The sequence below is a fragment of the Ctenopharyngodon idella genome, chromosome 13, assembly GCF_019924925.1.
Source record: "Ctenopharyngodon idella isolate HZGC_01 chromosome 13, HZGC01, whole genome shotgun sequence".
In the NCBI taxonomy this organism is placed as follows: Eukaryota; Metazoa; Chordata; class Actinopteri; order Cypriniformes; family Xenocyprididae; genus Ctenopharyngodon; species Ctenopharyngodon idella.
This window is the reverse complement of record NC_067232.1, coordinates 4264137-4276193: the sequence shown is the minus strand read 5'-3', so window position 1 is coordinate 4276193 and position 12057 is coordinate 4264137. Positions and strand designations below refer to the sequence as shown.

The window sequence follows — 12057 nt, the reverse complement described above, 5'->3', positions numbered from 1 at the left end:
CAATGTTATAGCAACTGGGCCACTCAATTTTCAATTTAATTCTGTTTGGTGGCATTAGTGGCATAGAGATGAGTGATTTGTGGAGTGATATGGCCTTTGGGTTTGTGAGCTCTTCTTTTAAGGGAGAAAGTGTCTCCAGCAGTCTTACAAACACACTCATAGCCCACAATCCAGCTACTCAGACTCTAAGCTCCTTGGGCTGGGTTCCCGGGCACAGATTAAGTTGAAAGACAGACTAAAAACAGCATTTAAAGAACAATCAGCTCTGACAGAATGATCTGCTCCAGCACTTGGCTTAATGTGTCTGAAAGTGTTTTACTTAGAAATACTAAATAGAACTTTTGAAATAAAAAAGATATATAGTGTATATAAAGATATATACACTATACATAATATATAATTACACACTAGGGGTTGAACGACATACAGCAGTATGGCATTGAAAATGGCAATGTTAATGTATGTATTTGGTCTTGTGGACTAGATCTGCTACGCTGCTGCTGCAGAGCAAGTATGGACTTGCTACTGCTAATAGATTCACACATACGCTGTGAACATGTAAGATATGCTGCTGCTGCATAAATAGACATATAAATCCCAAATACATTATATATATATATATATATATATATATATATATACATACACACACACACAGTATATATATGTGTATATATATATATATATATATATATATATATATACACACACACAGTATATATATGTGTGTGTATATATATATATATATACACAGTATATATATGTGTGTATATATATATATATATATATATATATATATACACACACACACATATACATACATACATATATATACATATATATATATATATATATATATATATATACATATATAAAACGGTCAGCTAAACAACTAACTAAATTTACTGACTGCAACTAGAAATGAAATTTAAACAATTTGAGAAAAAAGAGCATCCATCATAATGAGTCAGAGCTGACATATATCTGACAGGTATATAAATGTATATGTTGGAACATATGGATGTGTGTGTGTGTGTGTGTGTTTTCTTTTTCTAAACTGCTCAAGTGAGTTACCAGCAGCACATCAGCAACAGCCCAGACATCTGTTTAACACACACAGAGCCTCAGAGACAAAATAAGAGGTACAGACACAACTACATCTGCAATTCCTGAAGGAAATAACAGTGACACAAGGAAAAGTGTTAAAGATTTAGGTGAAGAAAATGAAGAATCTGAGAACACAAGAATCAACCGACTGTTTAAAGCTCTTTATAGCAGCTGTTTGAAGTTGATGTTTGGTGAGGAAAAGAGAGAATTGAGATACTACAAAAAAAAAAAAAAAAAAAGTTCAGAGAAAAAGAGAACAGTGAGTAATCATAAGGCTGATGCCACATAACTGTGTTTCAGCTTCTCCTCGGGGCATTGTGGGTAAAGTTACCACTCTATTGACTTTACAGGCTGTTACATGTCATGAGTGAGCCAGTGACAAAGAGCAGACAGCATTTATCGACATAAAAGACTCACTGCCACACACAAATGTCTCATCAGAGATGGAGAGGAAGAGGAGAGAGAATATATATATATATACAGTCAAACCAAAACTCTTTTGATATTTTTGATATAGTTTTACTAGTGGGTGCAGGACACTATAGTTCATTTATGTAAGTGAGGATAGCAAAATAAAGTAAACTGTGACATATTATACCCAAAAATTCTTCATACAGTGGACTACCAATAAAATTGATAAAAATTTGGAACCAAAAATTATTCAGACACTTTGACCTGACCATGTTTTGCTAAAGTGTTATCTGACATAATTAAGATGATTTTTTTTTCTGACACTGTTTAACTCTGAGACCTTGTCATATTTTATTAATATTTTTTAAAACTATAGTGAATAAACTGTATTAATAAATGAAATGTTCAAGGTGTCTGAATAAATTTTGGTTTGACTTGATATAAATATATAAGGAATGTTTCTTGAGCAGCAAATCAGAATATTAACATTTTCAGGATTTCTGAAGTGACTGCTGAAAGTTCTGCTTTGTGATCATAGGAGTAAATTACATTTTTAAATATATTAAATATACAAAATCGTTATTTTAAATTGTAATAATATTTCACATATTACTGTTTTTACCATATTTCTGATCAAATAAATGCAGCCTAGCTGAGCACCTTGGTGACCTCTTTCTAAAACATTTTAAAAAATCTTACTGACCCCAAACTTCTGAACTTCAGTGCTCACCCTAAAATCAGTTAAATTTTAATGAAACTTATTTTAGGACCATCATGTTTTTGTTTGTTTGTTTGTTTGTTTTCTTCTTTTGCATTGTGTTATTATTTTCATAAAAATGTAATATAATTCCTCCACAAATTACAGTAACAAAAAACAAAAAATTTAAATTTAATGTGAATTGGACACTCATAAACATAAAACAGATGTGTAAAAGAGACATCCAATTTATTATTTCATTTTTTCTGAACCCACTTATAATGTTAGTCAAAGTATCTTGAAACATCATAATTTACATTTTTCACCTTCTCTGACCCTTTTATGAAACTACCGTACCTACCTTTAAGCTGTTTGTATGCAAATTGTGTCTGTCTTGCGTTTGATTGGCTAACCTCAGAGGTATAAAAGAGCAAAAAAATCATGTTTTTCACTTTGGCCCTTTTAAAGACGTCATTCTCTTTTTTTCCTATTGAAGTCCGCTCATAGAGTTGGAACATTTAAAGCATTTAAAGTCCAATCAAAATGATCAGAGATTTAGAAACATCAACCAGTCTTTCCTAATGTTGGCAATGAGGTAATAATATGCATTTTTATTACCTCATGAATCTACATTGCAAATCCATCCTAATCACGGGCCAAATTTCTGACTAGTAGTTATTTGCCATTGAATATGTGATTGTTTGTTTCCAATAAATGCTCCTTTTGGACTGCAGAGGAAGTTCTGTACATAATGCACATATAGTACATAATGCTCTTTGATCTCAAAAGATCAAGGAAAACTTGACTCGTCTTGATATGACCCCTTTAATATTAAACAGAAAAGTTTTGTTTAAAAGTTCTAAGCGGCTTTTCACAAATAGTGAAAGTGAAAAAGTGAAAGTGGCATGTGAAGGCCAAGTGTGGTAACATACACTCAGAATTTGTCCTCTGCATTTAACCCATCCAATTAGCACACACACTTTAGGAGTAGTGAGTAGTGAACACACACTGCAAACTGTGGACACACACAACCAGAGCAGTGGCACCCTGGGAGCAATTGGGGATTAGGTGCCTTGCTCAAGGGCACCTCAGTTATTTCCTGCCGGTATTGAGACTTGAACCCACAACCTTCGGGTTACCAGTCTGACTCTCTAACCATTAGGCCACAAATGCCCCAATAGCACCATCATCTGCTTGCACAGACACCCGTCCAGCACCTGAATCCAGAGCCTGGACTGCGTATCGATCAGTATTGATCTCCATAGCATCCATGAGTGAGAGTGACAGAGGGAGAGTGATAATAGGCTGAATTTATGAGCTGCATGTGGTTGTTCACAGTGATTTATACTCCTATAGTGTGGGATGACCTTCAGCGCTCTGGAAACAGTGTGTGTGCTGAAATCAAATAAATGACGTGACACTGTGAAAAGGAGAGAAATCTTTTTTCAATTTAAATTTTTTTGGATTTTGTTTCGATGGTTAAATCAAATTGTAGTATTCAAAAAGCATGTCTAATTAACTCAAATCTTGACATATATTTTAAAAACAATTTTTTTAGGGTCTAGGCTAACATTTGTAGGGTCTAAATTTTTTCCCAAATTCTGTTTTATTTGTCCCAAATTTGTTTTTGTTTGAATTTTTCTGGATTCAATTTCAATGGTTTCATGGTTTTCAGCATGTCTAATCAACTGAATTCATAAAACTTTAATTTATTAATTTACTTTTTAAATTAAAACATGGTAGACAACTGGGTGATACTCCCTAAAAAAAACTATATTATTATTATTATTTTAAGAAGTACAATCCACTGTACAATAGCAATATATTTCTGTCACAATTTATTCAAGTTAAGCCAAACTTTTGACAGGTTGTTGTGAAGACCTTTGAGTTTCTGTGTGTATATATATGATATGACAATAGTTTTTTTTTTCTTTTTTCCTTCAAATGAAATGGTAAAATGCTTGTGAAGTGATTCTCAGAGCAGCTCTGGAGATGACATTCATGTTTTCATGTCCTCAAATAGCGAGATGGCAGACGCTAAATGCATGCTTGAGTATGCGAAGTAGATAAAACCACAGTACTCATTCACACAGAGACACGCAGAACATCATATTTAAATAGCAGTCTTTTTGTGCCTTAATATTCACAGACACTAGTCCATATTACTAGTCTCACTACAAGTCATATTTAGTCTACTAGTCTGTATAGCCTACTTTTGATTTCATCCAAAATTTGCTGTTATACTGTAAAGTAAATTTTTATGACTGTATTCCTTAATTCTATCCCCGTATTCCACATCACTGAAGGCCCTACTTCACCAATGTTACAAGCAACATCATGTAGTTCTAATACACCTGGAGAAAGCAATCGGTGTGTGTGTTCACCTTTATTTGCAGTAGAGACGTTCCAGGAGCGGTGCTCTCAAGTAAACTGATGTTATAAAGTGCCTGGCTGAAAATCGGCCTGTTGTCATTCTCGTTGATGAGGTCGATGAAGACCCGAGCAAACCCCACATGCTCCGACAGAGACTCGTTGGCATACAGCTGCAGAAAAAAAGCAGAAATGTAACCACAGCCACCATCAGCATCAAAACATCACATAAAAAAAAACACCAAAAACCTATAGAGGATGCATTTTAAAGCATCATCCAAGATTTATATTTCATACTAATTACACTAATTAAAATGAACTATTTTACATAGTATTTGTGTGTTCTATGAACTGTACAGACAATATTATTGTTGCCAATGTCAAGCTTTTCAAATCAGTCATGAGGATACATTTCAGTTAGAATGCTCCCTTAGTAGACAGCTGCCTACATAGGCACTAAACAGCAGGTTTCCCTAGGTTTTGGAGCAGAACCAATATTTTAAATCTAAAGTGTCTGTTTTACATCACTTTTATGAGACTTTTATATTTCTGATGTAGTGAATTGTCAGAAATGTGAGGTATAAACTCGCAATTGCGAATTATAAAGTCAAACTCTGAGGAAAAAAGACTCAGAATTGCAAGTTTATATCTCATAATTCTGACTTCATAACTCACAATTGCGAGTTATAAAGTCAGAATTGCAAGATATAAACTCACAATTCTGAGAAAAAAAAAAAATATATAAATATATATATATATATATATATATATATTTTTTTTTTCTCTCAGAATTGTGAGTTTTAGATGAATTAGAACAGATGTTTGCAAGAAACAAGGCTACAAACTGGTTGAAGGAGTGCCTGTTTGAATGAATCTCCTGTATGGGTCTACAACAGTTTCAGAGTGTTTTGTGCTGGTGCAGATTGCAGTCATTTGTCAGTTCAGCTAGTAAGTCCATCGCTGTAGGGAACAGCTCCAGTCATTTAAACTAAATCAACTGCAAAAACACAGCTGAACTCCAGCAGCATGACAGCACTGCCAATAATCGATTTGTATTTCGTTTTCCCCATTCTAAATCTCTGTTTATTTCCCTAAAAACACTACCCAAGCATGATCATCTAGTCTCAGTGTATTCTAAATGTTTAAATAAAAAGGGCACAGATCCACTGCACTTGAGAAAAGACAGAGCTTTACTGTTGTTCATGTAATGTGTAATGTTATCTGCATCTCATATTAAATTCGATATTAGGACACATTTTGCCTAATGCATATTATACATATTTGCTTATATACTGGTATTGTAAGTATTTGTGACCATTCTTGAGCACCAAATCAGCAAATTGGAATGATTTGGAATGTTTTTTTTAGGTTTGCCAGCACATGAATTAATAACTTTTTAAAAATGTATTAAAATAGACAAGCAAACAGTTCTTTCAAATTGCCATATTTCACAATATTACTGTTTTTACTGTATTTTTCATCAAATAAATGAAGCCTTAAATGGTGAGCATTAGAGACGTCTTTCAATAACATTTAAAAATCTTACCGACCCCAAACTTTTGAATGCACCTATAAATACTGATGAGATCATCCAATGATTAAGTAAGTATGATTTGGGTAGTAAATTTGTATGAATGAATATGTGTTTTCTACACTCACAGAAAAGCTGTAGCTCCTGATGGTTTCGTAGTCCAGCGGGATGGCCACACGCACACGGAGGTCAGCTCTGCCCTGCACTGATGTGGGAGAGATGCTGAAGTGCTCAGAGTTGTTTCCTGTCAGGACCACCTGAAACATGCTGTTCACCCCCTGTAGAGACAGACACAGTCATTTTGCACCATTATTATTTGTTTATTTTGTATTTCATTGTCCAGAGCTGAGCAGCAAACTTTTCTCCTCCTCCGGTGTTTCTCCAAAGAAAAAAAAACCTTGTTAGTGTCAAAAATTTCACAAGAGATCTCAACATCATCTCAGACTGTGCCCAGATGTCAAAGTCTGCAATCAAAATTAAACATGATTAAAATATTTCTCATCCAAATGTTCTGAGCTGCTATCTACATTCATTTTAAAGTCAGCATGAAATGGAAGCTGCGATAGTGAAGTATATCCGAATGAAACGGCTTCTCAAACAAGAAAAAATGTAGGGCAGAACTTGATTTGACCATGGGGAATTGATTGGATGGTTGTGGTTTCCTATTGGTCGATCTCATGTGAGTGACAGGTTGCTCCGCCCTTGCAGCAGTATCTACATTTATTTTAAAGTCAGCATGAAACGGAAATTGCAATAGTCTTTTTTTTTGCCTTTTGTGAAGTACTATATCCAAAAGAAACGGCTTCTCAAACAAGAAAAAATGTAGGGCAGAACTTGATTTGACCATGGGGAATTGATTGGATGGTTGTGGTTTCCTATTGGTCGATCTCATGTGAGTGACAGGTTGCCCCGCCCTTGCGGCAGTATCTACATTCATTTTAAAGTCTGCATGAAATGGATAGTTGCGATAGTCTTTTTTTTGCCTATTGTGAAGTACTATATCCGAATGAAACGGCTTCTCAAACAAAAAAAATGTAGGGCGGAACTTGATTTTGACCATGGGGAATTGATTGGATGGTTGTGGTTTCCTATTGGTCGAACTCAGATGAGTGACAGGTTGCCCCGCCCTTGCCTTATCATCATAGAAGGGAGGGGAAGTTATTTTGATTAAGTCTATGAGGGCACATGAATTTTAAAAAAATAATGATGTGCACAGACAAATCATTAATAATAAATCCTTAAATAATCCATAAAAAGTATTGTCAATATTGATTTCATGTGACTCATGTGTGTCTACTTTCATTTCTCCCAATTTGAGACGATGTTGATGCTTAAAGGAATCATGAGTGAAAACTTTAAGTCTCATAAAAAAATCCAAATTTAGCATCCACTGTACATCACACCTGCAAAAAGTTCCTCTCTCGTCACTCTAACAAATGTGTGTGTGTTTTGACAGGGATTTTATCGGATGGACTCAAAATAAAACTTCAAACCTCACATAATAAAGTAATAAAATGTTCTGCAATAATAATTTCTGTCTCTTGTTGCTGTTACAGGTACAGAGATATCCCAAGCAAATGGAGAGATGACAGGAAGTCCCTCATTAGTGTCATTCTCTCTTCCGTGAGGCCGGTGAGGGGAAGACAGGACATATGGCAGGAAGTAAATTCAATGATGACTCATCACTATCTTAGAAAGTGCAATTTTCATACTGTACACAGGCTGCATCACACACTCTGATTAAACACAATGCTAATGCGTGAGTGAGACAGCTGGTGGTTACAGTGATGGTGAGATCTGCTGACTGAAAACCACACAGTTGCGTGAGCTGTCAAAACAACTTATGACGAGAAGAAATATGTGGAATATAGTTCAGACGGAAAGTGAGGAGTGCATACCCACTCCCCCCCAAACATAAACACATACACAAACACACTCAAAAAGCAATAATGTTGAGCATGGTGAGAAGAATCTGTGATTGATTATTGTGTGTGTTTACTTGCTGCTTATCTCTACTAAGTCCACATTTATCTGTCTTTACAATCACTCCATCTCTTCGAGTCTCCTTCTCTCTTTCTTTTTTTTTGCCGTAATCTCTCTCTCACACAAAAAAAGGAGAAGATGGGTTGAGGGTTTTGCTCTTATCTGATCTCACGCGCACACACAGGCACTGACAAACCAACATACTAGACCTGCAAACCCTGTATACTAGTATATTTGCTAGAGCTGGGTGATATAGTGAATGTTTAGAATGTATTTGCAGTTATTTTTCTGGTTATATAAAATTAAGCAACATTAGGAATATTGCAACGGTTTTAATATGCTTTTTATTTGGCCATTGAGCTTCCTAAAGAGTGATTTAGTTATTCAAGCTTGCGACTTACCAGTATGAGAGGGCATCATTGCCAATCGGTTCAACCTGTTTCAATAAATACTTCTGATAATTGATATGGTATTTGTGGCAAGCAGGGCGGGGCCGAGAGCCTTGGAAGCAGAGCGAGGTTGGTGGCGCAAGTGCTAACAAGTGTCACCTGGGCACCACACCGGTCTCGAGTCCCTCCGGGAGGATAAAAGGAGGAGTGATGAAAGAGAAGGACGAGAGAGGACCAGGTCTGGGACATTTATGTTGTGTTTTATTATGTTTATATGCGGCAGCCATCTGTGAGGGGCTGCCACTTACTTTAATTTTGTTGTTTATGTTTATTATTATTAAAGCTATATGGTGATCGTTTGCTGGTTCCTGCCTCCTTCTTCCCTGAGTCTTGAACATTGTTGCAGTATTATATATTATATTAAAATAAAAAATTAATGTTATGTTAATGTTATTAAAAATTGTTCTTTCTTGTTCGTTTAGTGAAAAACAGTGTGAAAAGAGTAAATCATACATATAATAAATACTAAAAAAAAAAAAGAGTGAAAAATAGAGATATTGGAACAATATGGGAGACCAGAACTAGTTATCACACATTTTACTGTAAAAAAAAAAGAATTGGTGGTTTAACTTAAAAAAGTAAGTTGCCTGGTTGCCTTAAAATTTTGAGTTAATTGAAATTAAAAATTTGAGTTAATACAATGAAGGTGATTGATTCAATCAACAGAAACTCAAAATATGTTATCTGAACGACATTAATTACTGAAGTCAATTTGACAAAAGAAAAAATGTTGTGTTAACAAATCATGAAAATATTTTTTCACAGTGTGTATATATATATATATATATATATATATATATATATGTATATAACTTTTTCACAACTATTAACGAGGGAAAAACAGTTTGATACATTTTATGGGTTAAGCTAAATTAAAATACTAAAACAATTTTGAAACAAAAAACAAACAGCAAAAACTGTAAAAGGTAAATTATTTTCTAAAAATATATTAAGTTAAAATCGACATTAACTATTTACTTGACTCTTGTCTTTATTGTATTCACTTGTTTATCAGTGTTGAGATTAACTAAAACTATTAAAAATATTTTTTTATTAATTGAATAAAGCTGAAAAAATACCAATACAAATATTAGATGATAATAAAAAAAATACCAATACAAAAACTGAATGAATAAAAATGAATAAAAATGACAAAAAGCACATAACCAAATTACTAAAACCAAAACTGAAAATATAATAATAAATTCAAAATATTAATAAATACTATAATAGTATATAAATAATACTAAAATAACACTGTTTTTTTACCCAACAGTAATCGCAAACATAGTTTTGGAATATAGCTTACAGGATTAAAATAAAATAAAATAAAATAAAATAAAATAAAATAAAATAAAATAAAATAAAATACTGCAAGAGAAAAGAGTACTTGTGAATCAAAAATCAGATACTTGTGACAACTTCCCCGGTCTCCCTACTGCTCAGTGCTAATATTTGTACATACAAATAAAAGCACAATGCTTAATGAAGAACACTGCTAACACACACATCCCGCCGCCAGGTTCCATTTGCAGGCGAAGCCGTTTGTGACTGCAACGTGGTGAATTGATCCAGACAGAGAAAATAGTTTCAGAGTTCAATAAACATTTAACCTGAGGTGTTTCCTTACAATGGAAAACATAGAACGAACAAGAAAATAATAGAGAGAGATTGAGCGTGTGAAATAAAGGACGATAACCACAGACTAGCCCTCGCTAAAGAGACCAGCACTCTCTGTTAATCTGAGATATTCACTTCTTTTATATCTCTCAGTTATGAAAATCCTTCCATCACGCCACTCCTCCGGCCGGATGCTGTAATTGAGGAGGTGAATAAAGAGCCGGAGGCCTTGCTGAGGGAAGTCCGACCGAATGAACGGCCACTAAACAGATAAGGAGAGACAAAAAGAGTTTGCGTCATATACTCTTATATACACGCATAATCAAGAGATTCATTTGTTCAGATATTCTTCTCTGAATCATCCTGTTTTATGATCTGCAAACGATTGTAAACACAAAGCTACAAATGCAAATGTGACCTAACAAACACTATTTTTCTTATGAGTTAAAAGTTTCTTGTTGTACAAACTAACTAGCTAGCTGCCGGCTGATTGTCGTGCAGATTGACACAATCATTAATCCTGTCTTTCATTCTGATCTGCATTAACCTTAATGCTAATGAAGAGACACAGACTGCAGTTGCTGACATAACACCTCATTATCTCTGAACGATCATCCGTTTGAAAGCACGCTGCCTGAGATGCTGTAATGGACTATTGGAGTGGTTTTATAGCTTTTAAGGTGATGTGTGTAATTTTTTCCCGTTAAAACGCGCTCTCCTATCTTGTCTTAATATGCATAGACAACTACAAGCAAATGATTAATTGGATGATTCCTGCAACAGAAGTAAACAATATGACTCTGTGGCACTTTCAAAAAACTGAAATCAAAGATATCTCATCAGAGATTCATTTCTCATCAAATTTTTGTATGCTATGCTATCCTAGCAGCCACCTAGAACACCTTAGCAACTGCCTAAAAATGCCCTATACTATAGCAACAACCTAGAACCAAAGACTATAGAATAACACAAGATGCGTCACATATTGTTTTGAATGGGAGAAAGTGCAACACGCAATATGGCGGAATAAGTCCCGCCTTCTAAACAAGAGCCAATAGCCGATTGATAAAGCCATCGCATCACTGCAGTGGCCATTAGAAGCTTCGGTTCCTATAGAAACAGTCAGACGCGCGCTTCCTATAAAGATGCGCACTTAAGATTAGATGTGCATTAGCTTGATCTAGCCTGAAAAATGCCTGTTTTGTCATGATTCGAGCATTTAGAAACAAAATTTATGAGACAGTTGTTGTCAGATTTCATTGGTGATTTTAAATATGAAATTTAATCGAAAGCTTGGCAAACAGCTTTGGAGAATTTGATGTTTCCCCATTCAAAGAGATATGAGCTGCACTTGCATGCCCGAGAGTCTTTTCAAAGATGGCCGCCGAGTGAAATGACTTGTCTTAAAGGGACTTTGCTAGAACACCCTAGAAATAGGGCTGGGACAATACTATCGATGCATCGCAATTCGTGGATCATTTCTGATAGTTTCCAAACGCACCGCAAATCGATTCTGAGCTTAGTTTTTAACAGCAGATGGTGCTCTAGGCTAGTTTTTAACTGCATGCTCAAATGCTCACCAAGAAGAGCACTCGTGCATTCGGCTGAGTCTGACAATGTACTTACACATCAGAATGCTTTTATGCCACAAGATTCATGTAAACAACCCGTTGCAAACACCCTTGTAATCCGCTTCAACCTTTTCGAACTTTATGATTGATTATTTTATAGAAGGTTCAAGTGGTGTGTGTAAGGAACTGGAAGGAAGCAGAGTACAGCTGTTTCTAAAGCACGCAGTGCCTCCACTTTTGAAAACTAAGCTTAGAATCGATTAAAGAGAGAATCGCAATACATACGGAAAATATCAGAATCGATCCAGAATCATTTCT

General features: G+C 35.0%; 1 protein-coding gene across 1 annotated transcript in view; it reads right to left on the bottom strand.

The window, feature by feature from the left end:
• cdh23 (cadherin-related 23) overlaps nt 1-12057 on the bottom strand; it is a 271367-nt gene that overhangs the window by 101094 nt on the left and 158216 nt on the right. Inside the window, 2 exon segments of the mRNA XM_051916257.1 lie at nt 4600-4758; nt 6245-6394. Coding sequence (XP_051772217.1) covers nt 4600-4758; nt 6245-6394 — 309 coding nt within the window.